The sequence below is a fragment of the Toxotes jaculatrix genome, chromosome 2 (assembly GCF_017976425.1).
Source record: "Toxotes jaculatrix isolate fToxJac2 chromosome 2, fToxJac2.pri, whole genome shotgun sequence".
In the NCBI taxonomy this organism is placed as follows: domain Eukaryota; kingdom Metazoa; phylum Chordata; class Actinopteri; family Toxotidae; genus Toxotes; species Toxotes jaculatrix.
The window spans coordinates 10,168,480-10,188,321 of NC_054395.1; the positions used below are offsets into that span (position 1 = coordinate 10,168,480).

Below are 19,842 nucleotides of genomic sequence, written 5' to 3' on the forward strand. Positions count from 1 at the left end.
GCAGCAGCTATTTACAGAAAAAAGGCACTAGGCACAGAACATAGTGGAGCTTTTAGCTGCTACACAGGAAGAATTTTCTCTCAGTGGTGTAGGTGGAGACTAAATCAGAGCAAATAAGACAAATATTGGACTGTAGTTTTTTGGATTTGACATCTGTTACAAACACACAAACTTGAAAATGCTGATGTTGCTCTGCATCAGATTTATGTGTGTAATTAGGCAACTGTTTGCTAAAGCCCTGTTGATGTTGTTTTTTTTTTATGTTCAGCTCTAAAGTGGAAAAATAAACCTGCAGCTTTAATGCTGGAAAAATTATCTTGTTCCACACTGTCAGACAATATCATATTTATTGTGTTACTCAGCTGCACCTCTAAATTGAAACTATAAAAGGTTCAAGTTCACATTGTTTATGGTTGTGCCATCAAATGGAAACTAACGTAGTCATAATCTAATTTCTTTGTTTTGGTTTCAACATAAAACCTTTTCCAAATACCTGCAGAGAGCTATAATTCAAAATGACTGATTATCAACATTCAGTGGAACTGTGTCCTGATGAAAATTACATTGTGTAATTCAGGATTTTTGTGATTGTCTTTATAAGATAAGATGCGATTGTCACTGATCACTGTATGTAATTTTGCATATATTCTACATATTACAAATATAGGCATGGTGGTGCAGTGGTTAGCACTGTCGCCTCACAGCAAGAGAGCTCCAGGTCTGAACTCCAGTCTGGGCTCTTCTGTGCGGAGTTTGCATGTTCTCCCTGTGCCTGCGTGGGTTTTCTCTGGGTACTCCGGCTTCCTCCCACAATCCCAAAAACATGCATATTAGGTTAATTGGCTTACTCTGAATTGCCCCTAGGTGTGAGCGTGTGTGTGAGTGGTTGTCTGTCTTTGTGCAGGGTGTACTCCACCTCTAGCCCATAGTCAGCTGGGACAGGCTCCAGCTCCCCCGTGACCCTGACGGATCAAGCAGTATAGAAAATGAATGAATAAATTACAAACATATTCTTATCAATAATATCATGATACTGATTTTGCATGTATCATCCAGCCCTCCAATATATCTGCATCATATTTAACCTTTCAGAAATGGATCAGCCTCATCACAAATGCAAATAAAAAATATATTCAAAAGGGCAAATCTCTCTCTTGTGCCATGTGGCAGTATCTCGTTTGCTGCACTGTTACTGTGTGGCTGATTCAGGGCTCGGTTTTGCAGCCTGTGCATGTGAGCAGTTGGTGAATGAGCCAGCCAGTGTCCATAGTGCATACCTGTGCTCACTGACATGTACTAACTCACTCTTCCTGCAGGCCATGGCAGAGGAACGCACAGCAATCATAACAATCAGAAGATGAACGTGGCCAAGAGAGAGAAAGGGAGGGAGAAAGAGTGTGTATATTAAAAAAATATGCAAGACAAGGATGAAATAAGAGACAGAGAGAAGAGAGAGTGATGAAAAAAAGGAGGAAAAAAGGTAATGAGAAAGAGAAGGGGAACGCGGAGAGGAGATAAAATAAAAGTCAGGATTTGCCCAAGGCCACAGCCATTGGTGTGAGTGTGTGAGGGGAGGAGGGAGAGGAAGAGAGAAATCATTAACGAACACCTGTCTGTTTTCTGACTCCTAATAAATCAGCGTCCTCTTAATCTGTCTGCAGGTCTGTTTTGGAGAAGGTTACTGTACGTCCTGTGAGGGGGCGAGATGGAGAGAAGAAGAAGAAAGTGCAGAAGGTAGATGGAAAGGAATGATAACATTTAAAGTTCATCCCTACAGCAAGGTGAGAACAGCATCTCCCAGCTGACACATCAGCATTTCAAAATCCTGCGCTGAGGAGGCATTTGCATTCATCAAACTAGATTTATTTTGGTCTGAAAGGGTCTAAAATGCAAAACAGCTCACACACAAAATATGTCCTATATCGAGGTACTGTTTCACACCTGTTTACAGTATTGTGCATTAGCAACTCTCCAAAATCCTCCATATAAACACTGCACAGATTGAAGTAAAAAGACAAGCATGCTCAGCATTCGTGGACAGTAAACATATACAGTATATGTGCATTGGATGAACATACTGCATTCATTGCAGGGTGTAGATTTTTAACCCATAGTGAAGACAACAGATTTGTGTCAGTACTGTCAGCTCATTATCACAGCCTAATAAAAATTAGCTAAAAAAAAAAAGAAAAGTTTGCCGGTTTACAGTATCAGCCAGAAATTGTAGTTTAACTCAAGTGGTCATCATAAGGAAGAAAAAAACACAGCTTAAGTTTCAACAACAGTTTCAGTTGCTCTGGAGTAGTTGTGTCAAGTCTAATCAAGTTGCTAATAAACAAGTCAGAGCAGTCGCTGGTTTCGGAGGGATCTTCCCCATCTGTAAATTCCCAAAATTAAAATACTTGTTTTAATGATCCTAAATGTTCTGGTGGTCTGACCCACACTAAAAGTCAGGACACCTCAGCCTCTGCTGTATTGGCCCCTCAGTGCAGAGTGCCCCTTTAATGTTACATAAGTTTAGGATTACAGCGCTCACTGTGACGTACTGTAGAGGCCAACTGACAAAACCTGACGACAGTATGATGGCACTAACAATACATGCTGCAAATTAGCCAATTAGCCAACTAGCCAATCAAAACACAACAAATTACTGACATGATGTGGTGTCATTATTGTAGATACTGTCTGTTACATTGAGGATGTTGCATTTTAGCTTAAAATGCCCTTGTTCCAACATCATACTGAGATATTATTAAACTATACTGATCATATTTTTTAAGATGTTTTAGTCTGCTCAGGCTGGGGCCTAGTCGCTGCAGGTCAGTACCCAGAGTGGATGGATCAAGGACGGACCGTGAAGATGTAACCTGTATAGGTCTCATGTGAACATAAGTCATGGATTTTCAGTGAGTCTGCCTGAAAATGTTGGTGGAGTGTGAATTCTCTAAATGAAAACGTGGGTGAAGCCTCCATTACAAACCTGTTTATCATAATGTCCATGCAGCAGTATGCATGAGTATAATGACAAAGAATCCCAGTGCCAAGACAGCATTCCTCTCAGGGAAAAAGTTCACTCATGTTATCCCAGATGCAAAGGAGTGCCTTTTATTCTCCCTGCACTCCTTTTCCACGGTGGAGTCCTAACTCATGTTTCCAAAGGACGCGTCGCTTGCTTCAGGGGAGGCAGTGCAGTTGGGTTTGGACACGGAAGGAATGGGGAAGGAGTCGACAGACAGAGGAGATGATTAGTTCTGTCAGACTTACTACTGTAAGAGATATGGCACTAAAAAAAACATATCCTTGTGGCACACAACGGTCATAAAAGTGACACTGGCTATAAAACATATTACTTCAGTTACTATGAGTTTACATTTTGGTAAATATACTTGTTTATGTTTTTTTAAAGAGTAAAATTAGAGTCGACTTCAGTCTCATGTCTGTGTGTTAAGTATGAAGCAGGAGTCAAAATGTGCTCAGCCTAGCTTAGCATGAAGACTGCAAACAGGGGGGACACAACTACCCTATGTCCAAAGGAAACAAAATCCACATACCAGCACCTCTAATCTTGCTTCTTTAATCTGTACAGAAAAAACATCTATTCACCATTTTAAGGGAGTTATGTGTGAAACTATTGCTTGGCTTTCTTGGCTATGTCATGCCTGTCTACCAGTGGAAATATTTCTTGATAAGCAGCAGACCGGGTGCAGTGGCTCTGCACAGCATCTCGGCGCCAGATTTGCCAGACTAAAACCAAAAGTTGAGTTTACTGACTGTGAGATAGCCTGAGAGACATTCTGTCCACATGCAAATCAAAGAAACAAAATACAACATGCTAATTAGCTAATTAGTCACTAATGTCCTGACACCAGCTCCATAGTTAATAAACAACACACGCATGAGATAACTTACACTGATGAGGCCGTTGTTTAAGTGACAATTCAACAAGTCAACATTATTAACTACTGACTTCGAGTAGTGTCATATTGTAATAATAGCATAAGCGCAAATGCACAATAACAAATAAATAACCTCTATAACTATAATTCCTGGCATGATTCAAGAACCATGTCCACCTCTGGGTGAATTCTGTTCCCTCAAATTTTGATTTAGAAATTGTGGCAGGAGATGATGCTGGGTGTAACTGTACTGTAGTATTGTATGTATTTTAGGCTTTAAGATGAATTAATATCGCTGAATGTTTTATAAACTGATAGTTTTATAATTGATCATTTTAATTTGATCAGTTCCGCTGTCATTACTGAAACAATGACCTCCCTCTCAAGAAAGTTATTTACTTATTTGTGTGTAGTTGTGTGGTACTCACCTGTCCTCATCCAGCAACATTCACTACATGAGACACATGACAACAGCATGGGTCAGAGCACAGGGACACACACACAGATGAGGGTGAATATACACTTTACGGGACTATAATTTGAGCAAACTGTTAATGTAAGGAACTGTGAATCTCTGTGGCAGTAAACAAACTTTGACAGTAGTTGTATTTGAACTGTTCTGCTGTTCACTTCCTGTTTCCTTGCTTCTTGAGAGTAATGGTTTTTCTTCTTCTTTCCAGTGAAATCATTTCCGTCACACCTTTAGGTTAAACATCAACAGCCGTGTTGACAGAGGAAATAATAAACTGTGCCCACAGACATCAGCCATCAGTCTATGGATGCTATCAAATTCATCTGACACTGATATATTTGGCTCAGATCCCACACAGATTACCTTTAATGATCGTGTTGTGTGCAGCGTAGCGGGTTTATGACAGCTAGTTGAGCCGCAGGTGCTTCGCAAATGCTCAGTGGAGGAGTGTAGGTGGGTGGGTGGACTTTTAAAAGCCTTTAAAATGTGGAATTTATTTATGAGAATCAACGGACTGGAGTGACAGGTTTAACACTGTATGTAACCTGTGAACTCTGCCGGTGCATTGTTTTATTGATCACCTGTGTGGAACCACAGAGACAACATACATACTCCAGAACATTTATCATATAATTCTGATATTTAAATTAGATATCATAAAGCGAAATTGAAGTAAATTAGTATTTTATTATAAACTATAAATAGAGAAAGCAAAACAGTGAGGTCTGTGGATTATCTAGAGTAAAAAAGGCAATTTTTCTGTTTAGTTTTTGAAACGTAACTTTGTACTTTTACGCAGCACAAACAAAATTCTGTTCTCCTCTACTGTATCAGGATGGCAGATATGGCAAAAGATATTTCAGAGGTAAGTATCTGAAAACATCAGCATATAAATTAGAAACATCTTCAATCAAAGTGCCTCTGTGACCTTAACAGCCTAATATTTCCCTGACATTAAAACATTTGTGGACCCCTGATCTATAAACCCTAAGAGTCAAAACTTGTTCTTGCCTTAAATCTTTAATTACAGAACAGGAGAACTGTCAGGTTTTATGAATGAGTGTGTGTGTGTGTGTGTCCCATGTTCTACTGACCTGGGCTGGAGGTGCCCGGAGTGGCAGGGACGGCCCCTCGGCCTCGACTCACCAACAGGGCCTCCTGGTTTTCAGCCAGAGCTTGTTTGGCCAGGTAGCGCTCCCTCTTGATCTTCAGCTCCAGGGACTCAGGGACATCGGGTACAATCCAGTCAATTGCTCGCAGCACGAAGAACACCACATGCTGGAGGGGGGGGGCAGGCAGACAGCAAGATATTTGACATCTACATCAGACTGAAGAAAAATATCTGTCCTCTCTAAAGTTTATATTGTGAGGATGGTGAACAGCTGGACTATTTCTCACTTTACAGGGCATGTCAGATACAGCACAACACAAAATGAGCTGACACAGACTGGAACAACTACAACATACACTGAGAGAGGGCTAAATGACCAGAAGTTCAACATGCAACTGGCTACAGAGGAACAGCTGGTGATAAAGATGTGGGCGAAAAATAAAAATGAATAAATTGTGGGCATTAGATTCACTGGAACAGGCAAAAGAAAACAAATAGAGAGTGAAAGCAGCTCTCTCATACCTCAAAAGCAATGATAAAACCAAGTCTGACTGCAAGGAGCTCCCAGTAGAACAGTGTGTAGTTTCCTGTGTTGTCTCTGAATGCTTTATATCTGAAAACAAAAGTAAAATTACTGCATAACATATTGTGTAATGGTTGGTGTGTGTGTGTGTCATATACAGCAGAACAAACTGAACAAAGAGTTAAACATCAGTAACACCACCCTCTGTTGGTCAGGTCTATGATCCGAACGTTTCTGCTAAACGTGAAATGAAATTGAACAGATTTCAGAGGCCAGCTGTGTTTCACCACTATCAGATTACATGCATTAAGTCAAACAACACATAGCATACCTGCACATGGGGTACTCAGTGTAGTTGAGTGGGGCGTAAGCCAAGGTAAAGTTGATGTATCCATGGAGATCATTATTGAACTTGTACTGGTAGAGCAGACGAGGTAAAAAATCGGATGTGAAGGCTATTAGAAAAGCCTGCGGAAGGACAAAATGTAGCGTTATAGAAAAGACATCCATTTTGTCAGTGTCATGGCAATGACACGTTATAATTAGTCCACTCACGTTGGCGATGACGGACAGGTGTGACAAGGCCTCCAGTATGTTGAACCACACTCCGATGTTCTGGGCACGCTCAGCAACCGGCCTCCGATACTCACACACAAACTTGTGCGCGTCCAGGCGAATCTCCACCCAGTTGTTGAGGAGGGCGAAGAGCGGAGCGAGGGGGAAGGCTGCCACGAAGATGGTGATGAACCCAAACTGGAGCACTGAAGCACAAGAGTCATTTTTGTGCGATGAAACACAGCAGACGATTTAAACATGCAGTGATATCACATGCTTTACATTCAGTTTCACATACTCACCCATCTCCAGATACTCTTCAAAGAGGCCCTCACACTCCACCAGCTGGTAGTCTTCCTCCCAGCGCTGAGGCTCATGGGATGCTTTACCCCCCAGCACCTTGGCCAAAGTTCTCTTCTGCTGCCAGGCCTTCACTTTACTGTCCGAGCAGAGAAACAGAGAGCATACATGTCGATGTAAAATAAACATAAACATGAAAACAGTGTTAACATGGAATATTTACTTTCAGCACAGTGAGGTCAAAGGTCAGGCTCATCTACAAAACAACAGATCTGGAGCTGGTAGTGATTCTGGTGTTTTATCTGATTCTAATTTAATATGTTATTTTTTTTCATGTATCATTTATTTTAGTGTTTCATTTTTATTCATTTTTTTTTTATCTCTACTGTTGTACACCGTGATTACAAACTATAATTTATAGATATTATATTACATGGCTAAATGAGTTAGCTTCATTTCAGTGTTGATGATCTGCTGTGAGCATGGGCTTTTCATTTGTACAAAGCTGGATTTATCTGGAGCTGTTGTCACAGTAACAAGTCCCTTAGGCTGAATCAAAAGTAGCTGCAGACGGTTCTGTTATGGCTTCGCTGCTCATTCTTGCTTTGCTGTAACACATATCTGCCTTTATTTTTCATACTGAGACAATGGTACAAGCTTCTGCCTAACATCTCCAATCCCCCAGGAGACACAAACAAGAGGAACCACACCCAGTCCTCTGTGCTGACTCTCACACGGAGCTGTCACAGGTCAAAGCCCGTGCCTTCAATCAGCTGTTGATGTTAAAACTGGCATGACACCGATCGAGTGCTTAATGGGTTTCATTTAAAAATGTTTCCCTTTCTTCTACTCAGCGGCAGCCATCCTCTCAGATATGAGCAAGAAAGGATGACTGGAACAAGATGCCGCCTCTTTGAAGGAAGCTCTGCCAGTGTAAGATTTAGATTAAGGCAGTGGGTAGTAAGTAGAATAAAACCCTGTGGGCTGTGTTCCTCAAAGGATTTGGGTCCTAGAGTTGGATGCAGCTACAGTATAGAAAGGAGAAACTGAAAACCGCTCTGACAAGCAGACCAAAACTGGCTGCCAATCCACACACTCAGCTACAAACAATCATTTAATCAATCTGACAGCAGCTGCACATTAGACCTCACTGTCAGCAAAGAGATCTACGGAAACGCTGCATCAACCACCCAACTTGTGGTCAAAACTACCATAGTTTTGGCACCGACCTGAGTCTTTTAACACTTGGTGTCTGTGTGGTATCATACTTAATTTACCATACTTAAATAAATAGCCTGTGTGTCTGACACACTGAAAAAGCACAGCTGTAAGGTAGTTAATCTGACACACCTTATTTTTTATGAGCTTCTTCATGCAAATACTGAAGATCATAGTTCAAGTGAGTAAGAATATAAAGTCTGTTTTATTGCTTTGATATGAGTGAAGGCTGCTGGGAGAGTGCCACCACAAACAGTGACACATCCACTACAAGGAAGATAAAAGACATTAGAACACAGTGATGAGAGGGTCTGATTTTATACCTGGATCAGTCCGGGTACCGGTCTACTACCTGACTATCTGCTACATTTTGTTATTTACAGCCCCCTGCAGCTCTGATTCTGGTCTGCTGTGTGGTCTGCTAAGTGTCTGTCACACACACTCACACTCACACACACACACACACACACACACACACACACACACACACACACACACACACACACACACACACACATTGAGCCAATGCCGCATAGGCACCATGGTGAGCCTTAATGCACCAAAGAAACACAGCTGCAATCAGGATGCCAAGCAGTCTAATGCAACACTTCAAAAAACAATGGCTATGTCATGGAAGTAACACCCCTGGTCAACATCACTAATATGTTAAATGATGTCAAATCCTGTCCTCAGGTGTTATCAAATGTGTTACCTGTTGATCACAGATAAACTGACTTTTGTTGCAGTGGTCAAAGTCGCTTTTGTTACATTGAGGTTTTACCTTGGGGTCAATGTTTTCAGTGTAGTTTTGAATGACACTGTTTTAAATCATTTAATTTTAGTGAGAATGCACAGGGGTTTACTCAGCTGTACACTGTAAATAAAGTAAACATGGATAATATGCCCCCTTTTTATAGCACAAATATCACATACTGATATTATTCTAGTCCTAATTTTAAAGAGGTCTGATAGCCTTCAGGCTATCAGAATTATCTATAATGTTGGAAACAGAGAATACAATATTTTCAGTAGACTAACTGACATAAGTTTGATCTGTCAGAAAAACCCACACAGTCAATCAGTCAATTGGAAACATACGGGATAATGAACTCCTGAACGTTGTTGATGATTTGCTTTCCCACCATGATGATGAAGAGTTGTTCAGCCAGCTCAATGAGACAACCCCCAGGACCACACTGCAATATGAAAACACACAGGCACACACAGACGGGCAAGCAGAACATTAAGTTTTCTGTTTGGATCAAAACCAATAGCAGGGTTTAAAAACAACAACAAAAAAACTTCTTCCTGTGACATTTATTGTGAAATTATAGATTATCCAAAAGTAGAAGAAAGGACTCACATCTTCATTTCTCATCCCAAACAAGGTCCCATAGTTGGTGGGATAACCCACAAACCTGTTCACACAGAGAAATAAGATTCAGATCTTATTCGTCACAACATTTTCTTTCTTTCTTTATTTCTGTGTCTGTTGAGACTGGCTCATGCCTCACCTTCCTTTAAAGAAAGCCACATAGAAGGGAGAAGAGTAGAAGTTGACAAACTGGAAGATGAACACCTTGAAGATGAAGGCATTGTCATACTGGGTTTGTGTTCTGTGCATCTCTGCCACAAAGAAAACAAGGAGACACAGTGTCAAAGACATTAAACCCTTGATAACAATTTTAGTGTTTGCCTTTGTCTTCTAACCTCAGGGCTTGATTAAAACCTGTTTGATCTTATGCCTGGACTCGCCTGACTGACTTTTCACACGTTGCCACATTCATAATGCTGCAGGATTTGGTTTCTATGAGATGCAACTGTAACACACTGATAAAAGCATGTCAAGGTGGCTTTGTTGCCTTCAGGGATTTTTACCCCAGCAGATGGGATCAAATTCAAGACGTCATCTCCTCTGTGAGGATTCAGCCTTTAGTCAATGGACGTCCGGTGAGAGTCTGATATCAATACACAGTATTGAGGTTTGAGGTGTTAGAGAGCGGTATTGATTCTTACCCCATTTAGTGAGCTGCTCAGCTAATGCAGTGTAGACCCGGCCCATCAACAGGATGAGGCCCAGATTCACAATACTGCTCAAGATGTTGGCTATGGTCCCTGCCTGATGAGGAAGACACACATACACATATGACGTACATTATACAAAAATAGACAGTACACTAAAATAGATGCTACTTCACATACAGACCTACAATACAGTCTACACATGCATTCAGTCAGTAAAACAACAATGCTACCTTCAAAATAAAATTACATTATTTTAAAAAATCAAAAACAGAACAGATTAAATGCACACATCTACTGTAGATGTTCTGTGTAGCTCTAACGTACCTCTGTACGCAGGACGGGGCTCCCAGTATGGAACATCATCACGCTGATGATACCACGGCACATGACCACCGTCACCAGGAAGATCATCACCACACACAGCTGAGAGGAAACACACACAGAGACATTGCGTCAAAAGAAATACCACAGAAATAACATTGTGATGAAGCAGTTCACACTGAGGTGCACCACAGGTAAATGGAGTGCAGCCATCATCGTCATCATCATCATCTACACCACTCCCCATAGCTGGCTGACTGGTTCAGCTTCCTCATTGCTGGGCTCAGAATAATTTACAGGCTGACACCTCTTGTAGCATGTAGCAACTAAGTTTATGAGAGTAAGTTGTGTTTGTGTGGCTGCATCTGTCAGTGATTCAGTATCACTGCCAACCACATCACGTGATAGCTAATCAGAAGTCTTGCCTGAAATACATATTATCTTTTTCATGAGGTCCATGTTTATCTTTGGGTTTTGACTATTTGATAACAAAGTCAGTTCAGCAGGCAACTCTCAGCCCTCACATGCTGAACTTCTCACCAGCACAGAAACACTCGATCAGTAGATTTCTAAAAATTAATTTGCAGCCAAGTTGATTCTCCTTAATAAGCACGACATGCTCTTGTTTCCAAGGCCAAGCCCCAATAAACCAGTGCTTTCACAGTTTCTGAACAGTCTGCTGTATCTTTTTGTTTTCTAGATCAGTGATCATGGATCATACTGTTCTGTGCTTACACATTTAGCTTTTACAGACCATGTGTGTTGATGCCATGGCAGCATTTTCAATTTTCCACCTCTGTCACTATTGTCAGAAAAGGGGTGAAAGAAAACTGAGATCCCTGTCCAGGAAGAAGTTAATCTTGGATACAGCATACAGTGTATTGCTGAGGTTATCAGATCTTATCTAGCCCCGTGGGCAAATGACCTGGATTCATTATTAGGAAAGGGTTTAGTTACCACTGTAGGATTCAGTGGAAGAGCACACAGGTGCGCACAGGTGTAAACCCCACCTCTCTTTCTCTTCAGGATTTTGAGAGTAAAAGCTCAAAAGACACTGAGACTCTGAAACCAAGTACGATGAGACTGATTATAAGAATAAGAAAAGAGGAGGAAGTTTGTACATACTCGTATGGGAACTGATCAGGATGTTGCATGAGAATCACATTATGATAAGTGACTCTTGGAAATTAATTAATTAATTAGTGAACCAGTGTGAGAGTGATATAAATAATCGCTGATATCAACAGAAACAATATACCGACATATAATTGTATTCAAGTCTCAAGATGGACTTGAAAGATCCAAAATAATTCATTTACAGTTATGCTACCATGAACTGGTACACCTGAAAGTCAAAAACGGCTCAACCGCTGCCTTTAAAACCGTGTCTCACCATCATAATGATGACCATGGAGCCAGTGAACATACGGGACAGCCTGGTCTTTTCTGGAAAGTAGGGCTCTTTGACCCCAGTCACTGGATTCTGCTCCATCATTGGGGCCATGGCTGCAAATTCTGGTCGAGGACGCTCCTGAGGGAACACAGTGATGACATCAGCCACAATGTACGCACTCTTAAATGGTTCGCTGAGAGCAGTCCAGCTGCAGACCTCAGGTCCAGGGACCTCACGTCTGTGAACCAGTGTACCATAAAAGACTGGCATGGTGTTTGTCTCCAAAGTTGGGGTACGGATACCTTCCTTTTTTATGTATTCATTTTAACTGAAACACTGTGTGTTTAGGTACATTAACACACAGTATGTGTTTAGGTACATTAAAACTAAACGTCGATGTTTATGCTTTAAGTTTTGTTCCAGAGGTTACATATACACATTTTCCAACAGGCGAACATCACCTATACGTTACGTATTGTAAAGAGTTTTATGGTTTAAAACATACTGAGCCAGCTGTCAGGATTGCCTGTTGAACAACTATGTGTTAAGGCTCAATACAGTCCTGTGTGGATGGACTTCCCATGGACTTGCAGACCTGGGGTCTTCAGATGTGATGTTTGCAGTTGGACCCTGTTGTGTTTGTTAGTCCTTTCATTATGACACCCTGAAGAACCATAAAGTGAACAGTATGAGACCAGTATGGCCATGGTAATAATGAAAGAGAGCAAGAAAAGAAGGATTATGAGACCTCTTCTTCATGGAAGTCCATGCAATCCCAGTGATGGGCCAGAGTGGCCATCTTTCGCTTCCAGTACTCCAGAAAGGTTACGGCCCAGAAGGACATGAAGACACTGAAGAGGACTGTACCTGGGTGGTCAAATAAGTAGCCCAGCTGCAATACAGAAAGATACAGTACATACTTTTTGAAACAAATATCACCTCCAGGTCCGTTTGCATTATGATTGTCTGGGGAGTTCTTTACCTTGGCCATGGTGCAGATATCAGACATGTTCCAGGCCTTACACGTGTTACAGAGAGGACACATCAGATAAATGGTTCCACTAGTACAGATTTCCTTACTGTTGACAGACACACAGACACAGATTAGTTACAACTGAGAAAACATGTTTTAAAGCTTTCAAACCAGGACGGCTTTTCAGGTTTGTGATGAATCTGGTGGCCGACTGGTTTGACAGAAACTGAGATATCTGGTCCTCACATCTATGCATAATTATCCATGTGAGAGATGAGGGACTGGGTAAATTAACTGTAATGGATTTTGAATATGCATAAACCCAGGGCATACTGAATCCAGGATGAGTGAGAATATAGCACAGAAGAAACGTGTTGAAATCAGTCACTGAGAAACACTTATCTTCCTTATTTTTGTAATGGGGGGATTATTCTGCACTAATTGTACATTATCACATGAGACGGCTGTAATTTATTGTTTTCCGGAGACTGCTCTCCATCCATTCTCCCCTAATCAATGGCTTTAATCCACAGTGTGAACTAATGAACCTCATGAATCTGAGACATTTGATTGTTTTCTATCCCAAGATATTGACTCGTCTTCCATTCTCTCTAAGCTTCCTTGTTATTTTGTTGTGGGATGAATTTTCTGTTGCAGAAACCAACTGGATGCCGCAGAAACAGACTGAAAACACAAAACAGATGGTAAGGCAATATAGCACACAATAATACACACACACACACAGACAATGAGAGCGAGAAGGGATTCCTCAGTGCTGTGTAGGTGGAGCAGAAGCCAGTGTGATAAATAATGTCTAATAAATTGGGCACAGACCTATCCCATGTGAACTGTACGATTAGGGTATTCTTTTTATGCAGAGCAGACTGTGCTTCGATATATTTGCATCCAGATTTGTGCTTACACAAATAAAATATTGTACATAATTTGGGAGAAAGTGTGTGAGAAAGCGTTTAAGTTTTAATTTCTGGGCAAACCTGGCATCGCTTAAAGGAATGGTTAAACATTACGGGAAATATGCTTATTTACTTTCATTCAGAGAGTGAAAGGAATAGATCAATACTAATCTCATGACAGTGTGTTAGGTTCAGAGCTGAACTGTGGCTACGGTGCCTGATGCCAGATATGGTCTCTAAGCCCAGGTTTTGGTGTAGATGTCTGTGCAGGCACAATGGCTCTACAACAACTGTGCTCAGTTGTTGTTTGCTAAGAAATAGTTCCACCACTGAACTGACTATAAAACTGCACTGTCTTTTTTTACATCCCAGTTAAAAGATAGTGGTGAGGTATGATTTTTGTGATACATCTATTAAAATGTTTATCTGTGATATGACAAAATTGACAGAAACACAAGTATTGAAGAGTTACAAAGACAAAACATTGGCACAGTAAGGTCAGTCACATAGAAATATACAGTATATCTCAAGTTTGTGAACATTAGCCACCTTAAGCTACTGGTCACACCAGACCAAGTAAGGCGGTAAAGAACCTCTGTCTACACTGAATCCAGTCAGGGTGTTTTTATTGCTTTTGAAGTCAAGTTTAAATTTGTAAGATTGTGTAATTAATTTTTTCATATCTTCACAGTGAGCACAAAGGAGCATACAAATCATCCCATAATGATTGCAAGCAGAAAGAGAGACAGCTCAAACAGTTTCTCAAGCGATAACAGGATGTATTTATGATTTAATGTCTAGACTTACAGTAGCCTTGACTGAGTATAATGTAGTGTCCTGCAGGGATCCACTGTTGTTTTTACTTTAGAGCACATCCCTGTGTTGGTACATCCTCTTGTTTGTTTTGGTAATGATAGAAATTCAAGATTTTTATGCCATGAATTCTCATCAGATGGACGTCATCGAGGGTTATTCCCCATGACTGGTAAACTCTCTATTTTCATGTATTTTTAGAATATTTTATGGCTTAATTAGGGAGCTGATGAGAGGAAGATGACAGGAAATGAGGAAAGTCAGGCATGGGGATTCAGCATCAAACAAAGATCCCTTGCTGGACTCGAACCAGGGCTCAGCCGCCTTAACACCAAGGCCAACAGGGTGCAGAGTATACTGGCCTTTATGAGTAAAACTGGTGGAATTCCCCTTTATTATTTGACCAACACACTTTGATACTTCAGCTACATAGTACCCAAGACTTCATTATAAATGGGCACTATGTAATGCTTCACTGCTCCTCATCTTATACTGTTAAAGCATGTATTTTGTGTGTAGTGTGTGGACTCACGCTGGTGTGTTGGTACCCATGGACATGACTCCAGAAACAAAGACCAGGGTTCCAACCACTGCCGCCGGCAGCAGCCAGGCTGTGTAGAAACCTGCAGAGACATAAAGCTCCATTAAGCTGCAGCTCTTGGATGATGCAGGGGGAATGTGCAATTACACTGCCGCACTGCTGTTTGATGCTGGAATGTCCTTGATGAAGAGGTCGGGTTGGCACCAGAGAAAACGCGTCTCATGCTGAGGATGAAAGCTTTGCTGTCTCAAGCTCGTCCTTACATTTTCTGCCGACTAAGTTTTACTTTTAAATGTAACTAATATGCGACATGAAAGGTAGAACAACAAAGAAAAAACTGACACTGAAGGAAAGAAAAACATTAATAGAATAAAATAAAAATGAATGGATAAAAAGAAGCAGAAACAGTAACACTAACAGTAACTATCATTATAAGCATGATCACCGTCACCAATGGATTTCACTGCCAAATACCCATCTGCTGTCATCAGTCTACCATGGTTATAGCCTGGACTACTGTGTGATACAGTACGTTACATGAGTGTAAATTAATGAAATCTGTAATTTACTACGGATTTACAACTACTACTACTATATTAATGTCAACTACTAGGTTTTCCAGACCTTTCGACCACATTACATGGTCTTCATCATATAAAACTACTTGTTACTATATGATCAAAGACCAATGTTCAAAGGTCCTATGATAACAAGTGAGAAAAGTCCATCAGCTGATGGAGACTGTAAGATGCAGCTGAAAGCTGAAATATTTAGTATGTGGACCTTGAGTTTGTGTGTAGTGCATCCAGATGCAGGTCCAAAAAAAAAAGTAACCTCAAATCTCTTGTGAAATAGTGATTACACATAGTTTATCCCTTAATTGATTTAAATTGTTGTACAAATTGGTAATTTATTCAACTTCTTATGCACCGAAAAACAAATGGTGATTAAGGTGTGTCACAGTAAATACTTGTGAAATCAAATATTTTTTGTTTGTTTTATATTATTACAAAATTGTAATTCATAGTGATGTGGCTTCTGTTCTGCGGTTACAAATATAACCAAATTATATCCACATGAGGAAGCAGAAGGGAGCTGAATGCTTTTTATAGACTCCACATTATTAAGTCTAAATAAGAATTTATATTTACCCAGCCAGGCAAAGTAGAGTGCAATCTTCTCTCCAAAGTACTCCCTGATGTGGTCCAGTGGTTGGTACTTGTACCATTTGCACCAGCGGGCCCAGTAGTGGTAAAGAACCTGTCTCTGATTTAGTTCATCAGGACGGATCTCAAACTTTGGAAGCTGAAAAGGGCCCTATCGGGAAAAAAAAAAAACACATGTTGCTGATTAGAGACTGAAAAACAGCACCAGTCTGACACCAGATTAAAGAGCAGATAAATAAAATCTGACCTCATGCAGAGGGAAAGCTGCAGTGTAGGCCCCTTCGTTTATCAGTCTGTCCACACCTACTTCAGCCCTCTTCTTTTTGCCATAAATCGTCCTGGCAAGAATCTCATACACCTGAAATAAAACACAAAGTCTCGCTCCATTAGAGAAAATGGACACTGAATACACCCAGTATACTGTGGAGGAAGTCCTGTTACGCACAATACGGTGTCTCTGTGTGTTAGTGAAGTAGGTCTCATGGTTGTCACAGCCAAGGAATCTGGAAAAAGACAGTAAACACTTTTATGAAGGGGCATACGATGTGATCTGATTCTGTTACTGACCAAAGTCAACCAGAACTCACCTGTTCATCTTTGACTTGCGAAAGGCACATGTGTAATAGTCCAGCGGCCTGTTTGGTACTGACTCTGTCATCGCGTTGGGTATGCATAATCTTCTCAGAACCTGAGCAGATGTGTTTAAGTCCAGATTTTGCTGTGCCTGGGAAGCAAACACACTGATTCAGCATTAAGAACATTCCTTCAACATTGTCTCTGTAAAGTTATAAACCTTAAACCCTCATTTGATTTAGTGGCACCTGTGGTTACTGGTGATAACTGTAAGTGCGTCTTAGTAATGAATGTCCCAAAGTTTTGTTCAATATGAGATGTGTATTGACCACAGGAGGCAGCAAGCACATTTTGAGAGGCTACTCCATAGGCTGACAGGTTTCATCGTGGAGAAGAAGATTTAACACTCAGTGATATTGTCCAACACAGTAACACTCATCTACTTCTGTCCTCTACATCCATATGTTATTTCCTGTGAATTTCTTATACAAATCTGAATCCCAAAAACTGGGGTTTGATGTAAAAAGAAAAACCTACAGCTACAATTTCCAGCTTTACTAAACACAGAATAGATGTTGCTGGACAAATCCAGCCATAATTAGTAAAATTGGTGGTTGATGTAATGAAAATGTTAAGGATTATAACTTTAAATTAGAAACATTTAATTATACACAGCTGTGTTAACCTGCAGTGGAGCTCTCAGACAGAGTTCCTCAGCATAATACACCAACACATCCCAGGGAGCACTAAGCTTCAGAAAATGTATTGTTTTCTTCTCATTCGCCGTTTCCTCCTAAAGAGCAGGGAGGCAACAAGGAGAAGTTGTTAATTAATAAGTCAACAAAAACAAAGCGCAGATTTTGAACTTAATACAATGAATAATCTTGAATCTGGTCTACAGCACCTTTTCCATGACCAGCCCAGTACTCTCCAGATTCTGAACAAACTTCTCCCTCCACTGTTCCAGCTGTGCCTTCCTTCGCTCAGACCTGCTGCTCTCCTCAGTGGGCACGGTTTCCCTCTCCTCACCGGCCACATCGCTCTTCCCCTTCCCTCGCCGCTTCCTCCGCGAGCGAACCTCCCACACCAGTACAAAGTCTAAACCCAGATCAACCATAAAGGACCAAAAGGTTAGGTGAAGGACTGACTTGGTCATCCATCACTGAGCTTGTGACAGCTAATACAATGTGAACGGCCGATGCTGCCTACCAATTTTAGTTCTTCCATCTCTGAAGTAATTCCCCAGCTGTGGAACTGGCTGACTGCTTCTTGTATTACAGTGAATATAAATGGGATCATCCCCGTCCATATCTTCATCTGCAGCTGAAAGCTGAACGTAACCACAGTTTAGTTATTATTAAAATCTGTTAATTGAAAACAAGTGAGAGCTGAAGGCAAAAAGACTATTTTCCAGTCACTTTTCTGCATGTTAAACCCTTTGTTCTGTTTGTGGATGGTTAATTTCCATTTGATGTGGTTTAACAGTAAAATCCTGTGCCATTACACAGCTTCATAAAAGCCTCCACTTTGCGGTAATGAGTTCAGAAAGATGAGACAGAAGATAACTGTGCTTTTTACAGTATGACTGAGAACAGTCTCTCAGTGCAGCAAAGTCATGTCTCACCACAAGACATTTTTCGATATCCTGTACCTCTAAGTATATTGTACGCCTGTGGATATCACATCAAGAATAAAACCCCCTCTCGATTCACTGCAACATCTCTGAGAGGTCAGTGAGGTGTGAAGGGATGAGGCAGAGGAGCAGAGTCATTAACAGCTGCTGTGTGAATGAATGTGCCGTTATTTTAGTTGTTATAAGTTCATGTGATTCTTATATGAAAGTAGAAAATACTGCACCATGATAAGACAGAAAAAGCAAAATAGTCCTTACATATCTCGGTGGGATGAATCCCCCATTCTGCAGACTCCCATAGCTCTCTGTGGTTTGTGCTTCACCCCCATAGTCCAGATCCAGGAGGACCTCCCTGTCACCCTTCACCAGCTCTGAGCCCTTCCTCAGCATGATGTGGAGGATGAAAGGTCCTGTGGCTGAACACATTCATGTGAAATTACACTGCTGAAGAAATCTGTGCTGAAGTCTTTCAGAGATGATGACTCCAAACATGCTGTGAAGAAACAGACTGAAAAGAGAGAGAAAAATGGTTGATCCTGTACCTTTGCTGTAGTGAAAATGATGCTGCTGCTGAAGTCTGGATTTGCAGCAATTTGTGCTTCCGTTGTCCTCTCCCTCTTCTCTATCTCTGCATCCGCCCGGCTCCTCTGTTCCACTGATAAATAGCTGTGGAATACCGTAATGGACCTACAACGCAGGCAGCAGCTGACGCTGCCTGCGTTGTAGGTCATGATTGAAAATGTACATCAGGACATACAGCACACCACACATCCCCAATTCATAAATAATGCAACAGTCAGTCAGGGGGCAGTGAATAGGAGAATGAAGTCAGAGGTCCCTCTAACACTGTTTATGCAGGATATAACACGTGTGGGGGGAAATGTCCTCTTTGATGATAATGAGTATTCCCTCATCCATAGAAGCTGTTCTGCACATTTCATTTCATTTAATTGGTTTTGAAATGTACACAAAATTAACATAAATTATTAATGGAAGAGAAACTCCGCCCCTCTGTAAGCTTCATTTCCTGATGTGCTGTATAACATCACAAGCATGAGAGTGAAAATTTTTCACGCTTTCAAATGCTGTTACAAATCAGAGATCCTCCAATTTGACAACCTGCACAAGCATCAGCACCATAGGTGACATGATTTGTTTTCTCCATTATCCCTCCTCCTTCTCAGCTGACTGCATCGCTGCAGTCAAAACAGAGCTGGATGTAACGTAAAGAGGAGGAGGATGGGTAAGGCAGACAGCAGGAGGAAGCAGGAAGGTGTCTGCCTAATGGAGAGTGAGGTATTAAAATTGTATTATGTGAAAAACTGCAGGGCAAAGTAAATGAGGGTAGGCAGGGCATGTTTTAAACACCAGTACAATCTAATGAGAAGAAATAGTACAGTTTTAATAGAGATACT

General features: G+C 41.0%; 1 protein-coding gene across 1 annotated transcript; it reads right to left on the minus strand.

The window, feature by feature from the left end:
• Positions 1 to 1,887: 1,887 nt before the first annotated feature.
• On the minus strand, positions 1,888 to 18,817 carry ano11 (anoctamin 11). Its single transcript, XM_041054113.1, has 24 exons — positions 18,686 to 18,817; positions 18,004 to 18,124; positions 17,699 to 17,892; positions 17,480 to 17,587; positions 16,809 to 16,945; positions 16,667 to 16,724; positions 16,469 to 16,579; positions 16,207 to 16,372; positions 15,047 to 15,137; positions 12,797 to 12,893; positions 12,563 to 12,706; positions 11,815 to 11,952; positions 10,425 to 10,523; positions 10,092 to 10,194; positions 9,590 to 9,701; positions 9,439 to 9,493; positions 9,174 to 9,271; positions 6,860 to 6,996; positions 6,558 to 6,763; positions 6,334 to 6,470; positions 6,002 to 6,092; positions 5,463 to 5,646; positions 4,325 to 4,347; positions 1,888 to 3,172 (listed from the first exon to the last, which is right to left on the minus strand). The coding sequence occupies exons 1-23, from the start codon at positions 18,815 to 18,817 to the stop codon at positions 4,331 to 4,333; spliced, it is 2,736 nt and encodes a 911-aa protein (XP_040910047.1). The 3' UTR covers positions 1,888 to 3,172; positions 4,325 to 4,330.
• Positions 18,818 to 19,842: the final 1,025 nt, after the last annotated feature.